At 41.9% G+C, this 16,418-nt stretch overlaps 1 protein-coding gene across 1 annotated transcript in view; it reads left to right on the forward strand.

The window, feature by feature from the left end:
- Positions 1-926: 926 nt before the first annotated feature.
- Positions 927-16,418, forward strand: part of LOC309549701 (uncharacterized protein) — a gene marked incomplete at its 3' end in the record, with an annotated part of 37,284 nt that continues 21,792 nt past the window's right edge. The window contains exon 1 of the mRNA XM_082250155.1: positions 927-1,099. Within this exon, the coding sequence (XP_082106281.1) occupies positions 1,097-1,099 (3 nt within the window). The 5' untranslated portion in view covers positions 927-1,096. The remainder of the gene's footprint in view (positions 1,100-16,418) is intronic.

The following is a 16,418-nucleotide window of genomic DNA, read 5'->3' on the forward strand; positions in this document are numbered from 1 at the left end:
GGCCCTTAAGTCTATGCTTGACGTCACTCCCCATTCATTTTACAGCCGTTGTCGGCTGTGTCCTCTGCAAAGCTTCCGCCGCGGGAAACAGGATTGGCTTTAAAAAAGGTATGTATGCAGGCGGTCCCAGGTTACAAACATCCGACTTACAAACGACGCCTACTTATGAACAGAGAGAGACAACAGGAAGTGAGGAGAACTCTAGCCATAGGAAGGGAAATTCACTCCCTAGTTCTCATGGGAAAAAGGTGTCTCCACCAAAGATTTATCACTAATCCTTGTTTCCACAACAACCCAAAATGTTCAAAATACAATTGTCATAGGGACAGAATGTGAGGTGAAATCTTCAGAACAGGGGTAAAGACAGCAAAACAAATGGTACAGGGGTGGTAATCCTTCCCTATGCTATCCAAACACGTTTAATTTTTTATTTTTTTTGGCTGGAGCTACACTTAAAAATGTACCTGTTCCAACTTGCAAACAAACTTGACGATCCCACAGTCCCTATCTTGTTTGTAACCCGGGGACCGCCTGTACTGATTTCTTCTTTACAGGGCTAGATAGGTTAGTGTTAGATGGTGGATGTCTGTAGATGGTGGAGTTGTAGTGTTATGGTGGACTTACACTTTAAGTGGTTAAGCCACTGCCTTCTAAAGTACATTAGCATTGTCAGCCTGCTTTGTGTTCTTTCTTCACTTGGCTGTTGGCTGCCTATCAAGTCTACACATGAGATGGGCTTCTAAATGTATCATGATAAATTATATATGGCACATTTTCTGAATACACAAGCTGATACTTGACAGACCATTTTCATACGTCTGTATCTATTGTAGGTTTCACAAAGATGGAACATCTGCTGTGTATCTAACAAGCTACTGCACTTGCATGGTATGCTATGGATAGAATCACTTGAGCTTCCTAATGAATTAACCGGTGTGTTTTCAGGTGCTAGAAGAAAAGTGTGATGATGTCATCAGGCAGCTGACAGACAGTTGCTATGAGACCACATAGCAGTTCAAAAGACTGACACGTTAGCATCATTTATTGATGTACTGCGTGCACCTGAACCGACAGAATACTTCAGCAAGTAAATGGAATGGTAAGAAAAGGCTTTTTATTAGGATTGTCATTTTATACTTATTGGCTTTGCTCTACAACCCTTTACTGAACAACAATCTCTATATTCTTAAAACTAGAATTGTTCTTGCAGATATTTTAGTGTCTGCCAGTTTTTAGAGATCACTAATACATTTGTCTTCTGAGCAGGATACATGTGGGTTACAGTTTTACACTTTACACCAAAATTTAGTTTAGAGGAAGTTGTAAAATTTATGGTGGTTCTTTATTGCTTGGGTAATAGTGTCTTGATAATTGGGCAAATAATATTATTTTATTATTATGTTCAAGCAATCAGCACTTTATATGGGTTACACTTTAGCTCACTCTGACCTTGCTAGAGCAAACCTATAAAAACAAAAATAGGATCTTGAGTTATGGCTTCTCAAATACTACCCCATGGTACCTCCTCTGATACACCAAAAAAGAAGATGGTCCTGGGGTTCACCTCCTCTGCTATTCATTGAAGCAAATGTATAAACTTTTCAGTTATTTTTTTAATTAAAATGTTTTTAATATGTTATGTTTTAAAAAAAAAATTGTGTGTGTCTGTGTACAACATGTAATATATCTACATATGGCAGCCATATTTGCTCATTACATCTTTAGGCTTTGCTTCCTGCTTTGCAAAGCTGCACAGCAGTTCTGCTTGGCTATACCTTCTCATAATGCAAGGCTATGAATTGGGTCAAATCATATCTCAACAGTTATTAAAGTGACCTTGTTGCTATTGTAAATGTGTATCGGGGGATGGGGGAGGGTCATGTGAAAATACCCTCCTACCTCACAGCCATTACATCCCAACACTGTAGTAGTGCTTGGGCAACATGGGATCTTGAGTAAGGTGACCAGATTTTCAAAATGAAATCTGGAGACACCCTACTGACCATGCCCACTGGCAACAGGGGTAGGACAGGGGCAGAGTAGGTTAATAGTGGCACAGATAGCATGCTGCCCTAAAAAGAAAGTATGGCTAAATTGTGCTTAAAGCAGAACTATAGGCAAAACTTTTTTTTTAATTTTGGATAGCACAAGGGAGGGTTATAACCCTTGTCAGATATTTTTTCACCATCTCTGTCTCATTGCGGAATTTCCCTTCACTTCCTGTCCCATAGCCAAACAGGAAGTGAGAGGAAATCCCTGCAAATTAGGGGAATTCCTTGGGGACCCCCAGGTCACCAGAACTAGTGTCCTTGTTTGAAGATTTCCTCCCTATTTATTTTCTGGGACAACCCAAAATTAGGAATTTTCTTTTACTTTTAATTTTACTTTCAATGGTAATGGTAAAGAGGACAAACGGAGAGGGTGATTCTCCTTAACGGAGGCACAGAAAGCAATAAAACCTGACAGGGGTTCTAATCCTTTGCCACGCTATCCGAAACAGAAAAAGGAGGGTCAGGAGTAAGTAATGCACAGAGTAAATGGTTCAGGAGTAAATAACACACAGAGTGCAAGGGTTAGGAGTAAGTAACAGGCAGAGTGACGCGGCTATGAGTAAATGACTCACGGATTAAAGGGGTCAGGAATAAGTAATGCGCAGAGTGCTGAGGTAAAAAGTAAGTAAAACACAAACTCTGGAATTCATGGACTGATGCAGACGACAGATTTTGTTAAAGTGTCTCTCATGCATTCTAAAATTGGTGAAGAATGCACCAAATTCATATACCTGTCTAGAACATGTATTTGAATTTGGCTCATGATCAGCACAGGGCCAATCTGTACTGTCCAGACAGAGGGCAGCCTCATAGGACAGTCAGCGGAGAATAAAAACTCCTCCTACAAGCTTTAACCAGACACTGATAGAAGTCATAAGACTGCTAAGTACTGCTGCTAAGAAAATGTATTTTGCAGTTTATATTTACTAAAATTATTGCATTTCCATGTTCTATGTACTGTGGGAGACTAGGTATAGTGAATGCAGGGTCCTGGGATTTGCCCCCTTAATGACCAGGCCATATTTTGCGATAGGGCACTGCGTTACTTTAATGGACAATTGCGCGGTCATGCAACACTGTACCTAAATAAGATTGATGGTGTCCTTTTTTTCCCACAAATAGAGCTTTCTTTTGGTGGTATGTGATCACCTGTGCGGTATTTTTTTTTTTGCGCTATAAACAAAAAAAGAGCTACAATTCTGAAAAAAAAAACAATATTTTTCACATTCTGCTATATAACATTCCCCCCCCCCAAAAAAAATTAAAAATCAAAACTTTTTAACATTTTAGGCCAATTTGTTTTCTGCTACATATTTTTAGTAAAAAAAAAAAAAAATTGCATTTTGTTAGCATACAAGGTTTGTATTTAATCAGCAACAACCACTGTATGTCATTGCTGTGTGCCTATTACATTGTATGACCACTAGATGTGACCACTAGATGGCAGTGTTACATTTGTGAGTTCATGTTTTGTCTATGCCTCAAAAAGTAATAAAGAAGAGTTCCTGCTCTGAACAAAAAGCAGCGTTCAGTGAAACAACAGTCTGTCTGCCTGTACTTTGTTTAGCCCCAAAAGGTTATATCTAACAGGTTATGGGCCCAGGACATGTTACAGAAGCCCAGGATATAATACAGATTACCCCTGGATATAGCCAGATACAGTGAGCTAAAGCAAGTGAGTACAGGAGACAGCAACAGAAAGACAAACAGCAGAAATGGCTGCTGCCATCCCCTCAGCAAAGTTCTCCATTGCAAATCTGACAAATCAGAACTACCAATCTTGGAAATTCAAGATGAAAATGCTGCTTATAAGAGAAGGTACGTGGAAATGTATAAATGAATCAAGACCTGCACAGCCCACAGAGGAGTGGTTAGACAGAGATCAGAAAGCACAGAGCACAATCTCCCTGTGCATAGATGATGATCAAATCATACATATATGTAACTGTCAGACTGCTAAAGACATGTGGGAAGAGTTACAGAAAGCACATGAAAGAGTTAATCTCAGCAATAAACTGTATTTAATCAGAAAGCTCTATCAGACTAAGCTACAGAAAGACCAGGACATGCAGGACTATATAAGACAGACCTTAGAGATGGTGGAGAGACTTAGAGGGATTGGAGAAGAGATAAAAGATTTCCATGTTGCAGCGCTGTTATTAAGTGGACTTCCTAAAAGTTAAGAGACACTTGTCACAGCACTAGATGCACGTCCAGATGATGATCTGACACTGGAATATGTTAAAGGCAAGCTTGTGGATGAATACAAGCGCAAAACTGAAAGCATGAGTAATGTGAGTGTGTGTTCAGAGACAGCTTTAAAGACAAAATTCAAAAATAAACACAGTAACGTGCAGCTAGAAAAGCGGGAATGCTTTGTGTTCAAGAAACCAGGACACCTAAAAGCAGATTGTAGAATCTGGAAAGCTAGAATGCAAAAACAAAGTGCATTGCAACAAGCTAAGAATGTCACAGAAACAAAGGAGTATGCATTCGGATCCAAAAATGGTGTCACCTCTGTGCAAGCATGGTGTGTGGACTCAGGTGCTACAAGTCACATGACAAATGACCGAAGTTTCTTCACTCAGCTTGATGAAAGCAAAACAGAAGGGATAACTACAGCTAATGGACAATTTATGAAATCAGTGGGAATAGGAGATGGCTTTCTATACTGTCCTATCTCTCCAGATATCACTAAAAAGATCCATATGAGGAATGTTCTGTATGTGCCAGATCTTGAAAGCAACCTTTTGTCAGTAAAGAAACTCACTAACCAAGGCAATGTAGTCACATTTCAGGGTGACAGTTGTATAATAACAAAAGGGGATTGCTTGCTTGCAAAGGCTAAAATCATAGATGAACGGTATCAGCTGAACTGCAGTGAAATGGTTAAAATAGCCAAAGAGGATAAACATTCAAACTGCATCCACACTTGGCACAGACGATTGGGGCACAGAAATTCTGATACAATAAAGAAAATAGTTGAGAATAACTATGCAAGTGGTATTAAGATTAATCCATGTGATCACATAATGATTTGTACCAACTGTATTAAAGGAAAAATGGCAAGGACACCTTTTCCCAAGCAGACCAACAGCAAATCCCAAAAACCTCTGGACTTAATACATTCAGATCTTTGTGGTCCAATGAAAACTATGACTCCAGGAAAGAAAAAGTACTTCCTGACCTTCATTGATGATTACTCCAGATATACCACAGTATTTCTACTTCACAATAAAGATGAAGTGCCAGAGAAATTAGAAGAGTATCTCGCTCAAGTAAATAATATTTTTGGCGGAATGCCCAGAGTTCTACGAACAGATAATGGCTCAGAATATACAAGTGGTAAAACACAAGCCATTCTCAGGAAGCATGGAATTATGTTCCAGACAACAGTTCCATATAACCCAGAGCAAAATGGAGTTGCAGAGAGAATGAACCGCACACTGTGTGAAAGTGGGAGGAGCATGCTATTTGATGCTGATATGCCAACTACATACTGGGGAGAAGCTATCACAACTGCATGTTATCTTCAAAATCGTTTGCCGGGAAAAGCAACAATAAAAACTCCATATGAACTGTGGAACAAAAGGAAACCAGATTTAAGACACATCAGAATTTTTGGAAGTAAAGCCTATGTACACATTCCAAAAGAAAAACGTACAAAATGGGATGCATGTGCAAAAGAAGGTGTACTTGTGGGGTACAGTGAATCTCAAAAAGGATACAGGATTTTACATCAAGACACGAACAAAGTAACAGTCAGCAGAAGTGTGATTATTGATGAAAGTTCTGTGTGCTCAAAGTTTGAACAACAGACTCAAACTTTTCAAACTGAGAAAGAATCAACATCAGTCACTCAAGAAAATAAGGAAAGTGATACAGAAATAGAAATAACTGCAGAAGAATAAAAACCTGAAACTGAACCAGAAATACCTTCAGTCAGAAAATCAACCAGAATCAATAAAGGTGTTCCAGCTGAACGTTTATCTTACATAGCTCACAGAGCTGTTCAAACTGAACCAGGTTCATGGAAGGAGATGCAGAAACTGCCAATGCATGAAAAACAAGTATGGTATAAAGCCGCTGATGAAGAAATGACATCACTCAAAGATCTCCAGACATGGACACTTTCAGAGCTACCTCAAGGTAAACATGCCATAGGATGTAAATGGGTTTTTAAAACCAAATGTAACTCTGAAGGGAAAGTCTGTCGGTACAAGGCAAGGCTGGTTGCTAAAGGTTACTCACAGAAGTTCGGTGAGGACTATGATGCTACTTTTGCTCCAGTTGCTAAACAAAGTACTTTCAGAACACTAATGACAGTGGCTGCCATGCGTACAATGATTGTGAAACATCACGATATTAAGACAGCTTTTCTTAATGGTGATATTGAAGAAGAAATTTACATGTCACAGCCAGAAGGATATTTGAAAAAGGGACAAGAGCATCTTGTCTGCAAGTTGAATAAATCTCTTTATGGCCTTAAACAATCAGCTCAAGCATGGAACCTGAAGATTAATCAAGTTCTACTAAATGAAGGATTTACAAGAAGCAAAGCTGATCCGTGCCTATATGCTAAACAAGTAGACACTGAGTGGATGTATCTGCTAATTTATGTAGATGACCTGATCATTGCTCACAAAAACGACAATGAAATTGCAAAGTTAACAGGAGTACTCAACAAGCACTTTGAAACTAAAGACCTAGGTGAAGTGACATATTATCTTGGAATTGACATCCAGCGTGAGAAAGATGGAAGTTTCCTGTTGAATCAGAGTGCAAAAATTGAATCTATTCTTCAGCAATTCAACATGACAGAGGCAAAAGGAGCAAGCACACCTATGGATACAGTCTATCCAAAGTTAGAAGGAGAAGATGATCTTCTCACATCCAATGAACAATACAGACAAGCAGTGGGGGCACTTCTCTACATTGCAACCACTACACGTCCAGACATTGCAGCCAGCATGTCTCTTCTTTGCAGGTGAGTTGATAAACCACATCAAAGAGACTGGAATGCGATCAAAAGAGTTATGAGATATCTGAAACAGACAAAAGACTTAAATTTGAAACTATCAGCAAGTGGTGGTTTAAACCTCGTGGGATATGTGGACCCCGATTGGGCAGGTGATCACAGCACACGCAAATCCACAAGTGGTTACTTATTAAAATTGGGAGACAGTCCTATATCATGGTCCAGCAAGAAACAGATGTCAGTGGCATTGTCCTCTACAGAAGCTGAATACATATCTGCAGCTTATACCAGTCAAGAAGTTGTGTGGTTACAGCAATTACTCAAGGATCTTGGAGAAGCAACATCAGAACCTACCGTCTTATTTGAGGACAATCAGGCTTGCATTAAGCTTGCAACAAGTGAGAAAATTAATGGAAGAACCAAGCACATCGATGTCAGACATCATTACATTCATGACTTAGTTGATCAGAAAGTGATTGTACTTGTGTATTGTGAGTCGGAAAAAATGATTGCTGATGCTTTGACAAAGCCACTAGCTAGAACTAGTGTTGCCAACCGCCCGTAGATTTACGGACAGCCCGTTAAAACAGGGCACTTTTCTCCTGCCCGTAAATGCCCGTAGCAGGAGAAAAGTGCCCGTAAATCTACGGCGGCGGCGGCAAGGTCGGAACTGCGCATGTGCGGCGCGCAGTTCCGAAGATTCCCGACTGACTCCGAGACGAGTTCTCGCACAGAGATCAATGCAGCAGGTCCACCTGCGCCCGCCCCTGCCTCCGCCCCCGCCGTCATTCAAGTTTTCCCGCCGGCCGCTGGAGCTGACAGTGAGTGCGTGCAGCGTGTGGACTCACTGTGTGTGGAGTGGACTCGGAGACCCGCCCATTCTGTGACAATAGTGAATGAGAATTCGCTATTGTCACACGGATCATCCTCCTGGCCAATCAGGGAGCGGGTCCTCCCGCTTCCTGATTGGCCGAAAGGCAAACACCGTGCCATTGGACGAGGAGGAGGCGCCGCGGGGAGCCGGGGACTGAAGAGAAGCTGCGAGAGAGGTAAGTGCTAGGGGATCGCTGGCACTCTGCTATCATTGGGGGCAATGTGTGGCTGGCACTCTGCTATCATTGGGGGCAATGTGTGGCTGGCACTCTGCTATCATTGGGGGCAATGTGTGGCTGGCACTCGGCTATCATTGGGGGCAATGTGTGGCTGGCACTCTGCGATCATTGGGGGCAATGTGTGGCTGGCACTCTGCGATCATTGGGGGCAATGTGTGGCTGGCACTCTGCGATCATTGGGGGCAATGTGTGGCTGGCACTCTGCGATCATTGGGGGCAATGTGTGGCTGGCACTCTGCTATCATTGGGGGCAATGTGTGGCTGGCACTCTGCTATCATTGGGGGCAATGTGTGGCTGGCACTCTGCTATCATTGGGGGCAATGTGTGGCTGGCACTCTGCTATCATTGGGGGCAATGTGTGGCTGGCACTCTGCGATCATTGGGGGCAATGTGTGGCTGGCACTCTGCTATCATTGGGGGCAATGTGTGGCTGGCACTCTGCGATCATTGGGGGTAATGTGTGGCTGGCACTCTGCGATCATTGGGGGCAATGTGTGGCTGGCACTCTGCAATCATTGGGGGCAATGTGTGGCTGGCACTCTGCGATCATTGGGGGCAATGTGTGGCTGGCACTCTGCAATCATTGGGGGCAATGTGTGGCTGGCACTCTGCGATCATTGGGGGCAATGTGTGGCTGGCACTCTGCTATCATTGGGGGCAATGTGTGGCTGGCACTCTGCTATCTTGGGGGCAATGTGTGGCTGGCACTCTGCTATCATTGGGGGCAATGTGTGGCTGGCACTCTGCGATCATTGGGGGCAATGTGTGGCTGGCACTCTGCTATCATTGGGGGCAATGTGTGGCTGGCACTCTGCGATCATTGGGGGTAATGTGTGGCTGGCACTCTGCGATCATTGGGGGCAATGTGTGGCTGGCACTCTGCAATCATTGGGGGCAATGTGTGGCTGGCACTCTGCGATCATTGGGGGCAATGTGTGGCTGGCACTCTGCTATCATTGGGGGCAATGTGTGGCTGGCACTCTGCTATCATTGGGGGCAATGTGTGGCTGGCACTCTGCGATTATTGGGGGCAATGTGTGGCTGGCACTCTGCGATCATTGGGGGCAATGTGTGGCTGGCACTCTGCGATCATTGGGGGCAATGTGTGGCTGGCACTCTGCGATCATTGGGGGCAATGTGTGGCTGGCACTCAGTCTGCAAAAAAGGGGAAGCTCCGTTGGTTTTCTTTCTCACCCCCTCCCCCCCCCCGAGTCCGACAGCTAGCAGCGCACTGCAGACTGGAGTAGTAGAGAGAGGAGTCGGGGCCCGGGGGCAGAGGACATCAGTGTCCTGCTCCTGTGCCCCCTTCACCTCTCCATGTTAATGGAGAAATATGGTTTTTGACTTTTGTTTAACCTAAACACATTGCTAATAGCACTATCTACATGTTTATAGTTTAAGTATTGATATTTGCACGGTTTAGCACTGAAAACAGCCTGTTTATGTACATTTTTGCAATGCCAGTAAAAAATTGGTGCCGTCCGTAAATTTTGGACGTTTTGCCAGTAAATTTCCCTCCGGGAGGTTGGCAACACTGGCTAGAACCAGATTTGTGGATCTTAGATCAGAAATGGGATTGACATAGATAGTAGTTGTTGAGTGGGGGTGTTAGCATACAAGGTTTGTATTTAATCAGCAACAACCACTGTATGTCATTGCTGTGTGCCTATTACATTGTATGACCACTAGATGGCAGTGTTACATTTGTGAGTTCATGTTTTGTCTATGCCTCAAAAAGTAATAAAGAAGAGTTCCTGCTCCGAACAAAAAGCAGCGTTCAGTGAAACAACAGACTGTCTGCCTGTACTTTGTTTAGCCCCAAAAGGTTATATCTAACACATTTAGCGTATTTTGATTGGTTTACGCAAATGTTATTGCGACTACTAACTACGGGAAGATTATTATAATTTTTATAGTTTTTTTTTTACTAGTAATGGCGGCGATCTGCAACTTTTTTGCGGGATTGCAACAAGCTAAAAATATGCACTGTTACTGTAATAATGACACTGGCAGGGAAGGGGTTAACACTATGGTTGTTAAAGGGATTAAATGTGTACCTAGGGGCGTGTTTCTAGCTGTGGGGGGTGTGGCTTGTGGAATGACCATAGAGACCTGCGATCCTATATAGAAGGATCACAGGGGGCTCTATGATCATTCCAGGGAGAAGAACGGTCAGCTGTGTTTACAACATCTGACCATTGTGTTTACAACATCTGACCATTCTTCTCTCTCAGCGGAGAACGATCGCGGGTGTCAGGCGGCAATCGGAGCCACCTGCCCGCTGCACAAGCTGACGAGCGGGGGCAGGAGCGCACCGCCAGCGGCGGGCGCTCGCCCCTAGCTGCCTGCGCGCGGCCGATGTATACCTATGGGGGTTTGCGCAGGAGCGGCTGCCTTCCGCAGTATTACTGCGGCGGGCGGTCATAAAGTGGTTAAAGCATTCACCCAACTAGGTGCCACTGCATTATTAAATAAATCAATTTATAAACACAGAGTATCAGTGGGTGACGTCACTTCTGGTACAGCAGTGGAATGCACGCCAGCATCTGGTGTTTTTGGTTTAGCAAACTTAACAAATCCAGAGTTTGGTTGCCTAGCTGCAGCAAAAGATTTGTGTTTTGAACTTGCAGCATGACTACAGACATCCTGAACACCACCATGTGCATGGTTGAACAAGTTTTTTGTACCACAGCCACTTTGCATTTTGTTTTGATTCAGCATCTGCTGTAGGAACAATGTCTAAATTTCTGAGGTTTATTGGCAGAAAGGGAGGCCCCAATCCATTTCTAAAGTAGAACTGCGGACAGTGAAAGCTACAACATATGCCCTGAACTGTTTTGTGTTACCAACACTGGCTCCAAAACATGTCAAGTTTTAATCTGAGATCAAACAGCCCTTTAAAATGTTTTCCCACTTCTGTGGGAAACCTACGGCCAAACTCAAAGTGCACACTTATTTTAAATGAGCTAAAAAAATTTCACATATTTTTTAATGTGCTATGAGCAAGCACATATATACTGCCTTGTGTTGTGCAATTGCATGTCAGAGGAAAGTCAGGAAACCAATAGCTGTTAATGAAAACTGATATTTTGGAACTTATTGAAACATTTTAGAAAAAACATATTAGCAGCACTTAGAGATGCATCGGGTGTGAAGTTTAATATACGCTCCTGAATGAGGGTGTCTTAAAAAAAATAAAATAAATAATGTTGTCTGTGTTGCCACCTTGGTTTATACAGTAGGCCTCAAGTCTAGTATATCATGTTGTCTATTCTAATCTGGAGGTGATGGAAGCCATACAACTAGCTTCTCAATGCACTGACTATTTTCTACGGCTGAAAAAAAAAGAAAATTAATATACATACCAGAGGACAGAGTTGAATATCCAATCCGACTGTCACAGAACGCTTCCAGACTTGGTGCAGTTAACTTGATCCAAGAAGGGTACAGGAGACAATGGAAGTGGAACAGGCTGGTTAATAGCATTGGCATCAGTGTGAGTCCAGGAGAATCTAACTGCACAAAGAGGGGAAAGGAGAAAAAGAAAAACGTGAGACTAGAGCAGATAAATGTTGCAAAAAAAGCCTAAAACCAATTTTGTACTTACTGTACCATATAGCTGTAGATTGAATCCAAAGACTGGCAGGGAATGCTTCAAAAGTTGTAGCAGGCACCAGGCGGCAGTGGTGATTGTAAGCAGGCAGCTGACTGTGGGTTTGGTACAGTTACTTGATCCAAGGAGAGCGCTGGAGGCAGTGGGAGTAGAACGAGCTGGCCAATCGCAGTGGCATCAGTGTAAGTTCAGAAGAAGCCAACTGCACAAAGAGGGTGGAGGAGAAAAACCAAACATTAGAATAGAACAGATAGATGTTGCAAAAAAAACGTCACAAAAACAAATTGTGTACTTACTTACTTACAGTACAAAATACTGTAGCTGTAGATTGAATCCAAAGACTGGAAGGGATCGCATCAGGAGTTGCAGCAGGTAGTAGTAGTTGTTCTTGTAGGCAGACAATTGACCACGTTTCGTGCAGTTAACTTGATCCAAGGAGGGCGGAGGGTGGCAAGACGCTGGCAGCAGTGGAACAGGCTAGTCAATAGCAGTGATTGTGAGCCCAGAAGAAGCTAATTGCAAAGGAGAAAGCAACAAACCCTAGCCACGCCACATTAATGCAGTAATTCATGCAAAAGGAGCCTTGACCAAATATTGAGTGCATACTATAATGTACATAGACATTCTTTTCAGTAAGCCAACATTTCTGTATTAAAAAATCCTTTTTTTATTGGTCTTCTGTAATATTCTAATTTTCCGAGATACTGAATTTTGTGTTTTCACTAGCTGTAAGCCATAATCATCAAAATTAAAAGAAAGAAATGCTTGAATTATATCACTCTGTGTGTAACGCATCTCAATCTGAATTGAATTACTGAAAAAAACTAACTTTTTGATGATATTTTAATTTTATGAGATATACCTGTACAACTTCACTATACAGTACCTGAAGCTGTCTTTGTTTTTTTTTGTTTTTTTAAACCAAAACTGGAATAGGGTTAAAACCTCTGACAGGTTTTTGTTTCTGATTGTGTCACTGCTGGAGAGATCACTATTGGTCCTGGTGACGACTGACTTTTATACATGTTTTAATTGTCACAGGAACAGGAAGTGAGGGAAAATCTTCCATTTGGGAAATGTGTCTAGGTGACAACTAAAAGGGGATATCTGCTTACTTTGAAGAAACCTCCTCTTACTCCCTACTGTGTCTCTGGGATTGGAAGTAGAGGAGGACCTCAACAATGAAAGTCAGTTAAAAAAAGGGTTTAGCATCACGCACACTTTAAATACTGCATGCTTCAGTTAAAAGGTAGTCAAGTTTTGTTTGGTAAATTTAGAGACATTTTATTTCTTTATTACTATTCAGGACTCAATGGATTTCACATCATATATTTTGCGATACGGCACTGCGTTACTTTAATGGACAATTGCGCGGTCATGCAACGCTGTACCTAAATAAGATTGATGGTGTCCTTTTTTTCCCACAAATAGAGCTTTCTTTTGGTGGTATGTGATCACCTGTGCGATATTTTTTTTTTTGCGCTATAAACAAAAAAAGAGCTACAATTCTGAAAAAAAAAAACAATATTTTTCACATTCTGCTATATAACATTCCCCCCCAAAAAAAATTTAAAAATCAAAACTTTTTAACATTTTAGGCCAATTAGTTTTCTGCTACATATTTTTAGTAAAAAAAAAAATTGCATTTAGCGTATTTTGATTGGTTTACGCAAATGTTATTGCGACTACTAACTACGGGAAAGATTAATATAATTTCTATAGTTTTTTTTTTTACTAGTAATGGCGGCGATCTGCAACTTTTTTGCGGGATTGCAACAAGCTAAAAATATGCACTGTTACTGTAATAATGACACTGGCAGGGAAGGGGTTAACACTATGGTTGTTAAAGGGGTTAAATGTGTACCTAGGGGCGTGTTTCTAACCGTGGGGGGTGTGGCTTGTGGAATGACCATAGAGACCTGCGATCCTATATAGAAGGATCACAGGGGGCTCTATGATCATTCCAGGGAGAAGAACGGTCAGCTGTGCTTACAACATCTGACCATTGTGTTTACAACATCTGACCATTCTTCTCTCTCAGCGGGGAACGATCGCGGGTGTCAGGCGGCAATCGGAGTCGCCTGCCCGCTGCACAAGCTGACGAGCGGGGGCAGGAGCGCACCGCCAGCGGCGGGGGCAGGAGCGCACCGCCAGCGGCGGGCGCTCGCCCCTAGCTGCCTGCGCGCGGCCGACGTATACCTACGGGGGTTTGCGCAGGAGCGACTGCCTTCCGCAGTATTACTGCGGCGGGCGGTCGTAAAGTGGTTAAAGCATTCACCCAACTAGGTGCCACTGCATTATTAAATAAATCAATTTATAAACACGGAGTATCAGTGGGTGACGTCACTTCTGGTACAGCAGTGGAATGCACGCCAGCATCTGGTGTTTTTGGTTTAGCAAACTTAACAAATCAGAGTTTGGTTGCCTAGCTGCAGCAAAAGATTTGTGTTTTGAACTTGCAGCATGACTACAGACATCCTGAACACCACCATGTGCATGGTTAAACAAGTTTTTTGTACCACAGCCACTTTGCATTTTGTTTTGATTCAGCATCTGCTGTAGGAACAATGTCTAAATTTCTGAGGTTTATTGGCAGAAAGGGAGGCCCCAATCCATTTCTAAAGTAGAACTGTGGACAGTGAAAGCTACAACATATGCCCTGAACTGTTTTGTGTTACCAACACTGGCTCCAAAACATGTCAAGTTTTAATCTGAGATCAAACAGCCCTTTAAAATGTTTTCCCACTTCTGTGGGAAACCTACGGCCAAACTCAAAGTGCACACTTATTTTAAATGAGCTAAAAAAATTTCACATATTTTTTAATGTGCTATGAGCAAGCACATATATACTGCCTTGTGTTGTGCAATTGCATGTCAGAGGAAAGTCAGGAAACCAATAGCTGTTAATGAAAACTGATATTTTGGAACTTATTGAAACATTTTAGAAAAAACATATTAGCAGCACTTAGAGATGCATCGGGTGTGAAGTTTAATATACGCTCCTGAATGAGGGTGTCTTAAAAAATAAATAAATAAATAATGTTGTCTGTGTTGCCACCTTGGTTTATACAGTAGGCCTCAAGTCTAGTATATCATGTTGTCTATTCTAATCTGGAGGTGGTGGAAGCCATACAGCTAGCTTCTCAATGCACTGACTATTATCTACGGCTGAAAAAAAAAAAGAAAATTAATATACATACCAGAGGACAGAGTTGAATATCCAATCCGACTGTCACAGAACGCTTCCAGACTTGGTGCAGTTAACTTGATCCAAGAAGGGTACAGGAGACAATGGAAGTGGAACAGGCTGGTTAATAGCATTGGCATCAGTGTGAGTCCAGGAGAATCTAACTGCACAAAGAGGGGAAAGGAGAAAAAGAAAAACGTGAGACAGAGCAGATAAATGTTGCAAAAAAAGCCTAAAACCAATTTTGTACTTACTGTACCATATAGCTGTAGATTGAATCCAAAGACTGGCAGGGAATGCTTCAAAAGTTGTAGCAGGCGCCAGGCGGCAGTGGTGATTGTAAGCAGGCAGCTGACTGTGGGTTTGGTACAGTTACTTGATCCAAGGAGAGCGCTGGAGGCAGTGGGAGTAGAACGAGCTGGTCAATCGCAGTGGCATCAGTGTAAGTTCAGAAGAAGCCAACTGCACAAAGAGGGTGGAGGAGAAAAACCAAACATTAGAATAGAACAGATAGATGTTGCAAAAAAAACGTCACAAAAACAAATTGTGTACTTACTTACTTACAGTACGAAATACTGTAGCTGTAGATTGAATCCAAAGACTGGAAGGGATCGCATCAGGAGTTGCAGCAGGTAGCAGTAGTTCTTGTAGGCAGACAATTGACCACGTTTCGTGCAATTAACTTGATCCAAGGAGGGCGGAGGGTGGCAAGACGCTGGCAGCAGTGGAACAGGCTAGTCAATAGCAGTGATTGTGAGCCCAGAAGAAGCTAATTGCAAAGGAGAAAGCAACAAACCCTAGCCACGCCACATTAATGCAGTAATTCATGCAAAAGGAGCCTTGACCAAATATTGAGTGCATACTATAATGTACATAGACATGGGAATGGCAGGCAAGATTTACCTTACATAAATAACTTAGCTAACATAATAAATATAAATAAATAAATAAAAACGCTAGGCATTGTTTGGAGATAAAGGCCGCGGCTGCTTTAATTAATGGCTTGAATTACAATAAATAAAACTTCAGACTTTTTTGACATTAAAAACTTCGTATCACATAAAATATCAACCCAGCCATACGGCTCGGGTTGACCACCTGACTTAAACTTTACAGCCATTATCCACATAAAAACTTTAAAAAATACATTCTTTTCAGTAAGCCAACATTTCTGTATTAAAAAATCCTTTTTTTATTGGTCTTCTGTAATATTCTAATTTTCCGAGATACTGAATTTTGTGTTTTCACTAGCTGTAAGCCATAATCATCAAAATTAAAAGAAAGAAATGCTTGAATTATATCACTCTGTGTGTAACGCATCTCAATCTGAATTGAATTACTGAAAAAAATTAACTTTTTGATGATATTTTATTTTTATGAGATATACCTGTACAACTTCACTATACAGTACCTGAAGCTGTCTTTGTTTTTTTTTTGTTTTTTTAAACCAAAACTGGAGAAGGGTTAAAACCTCTG

Source organism: Pelophylax lessonae (genome assembly GCF_965119305.1).
Source record: "Pelophylax lessonae genome assembly, chromosome: 3".
In the NCBI taxonomy this organism is placed as follows: domain Eukaryota; kingdom Metazoa; phylum Chordata; class Amphibia; order Anura; family Ranidae; genus Pelophylax; species Pelophylax lessonae.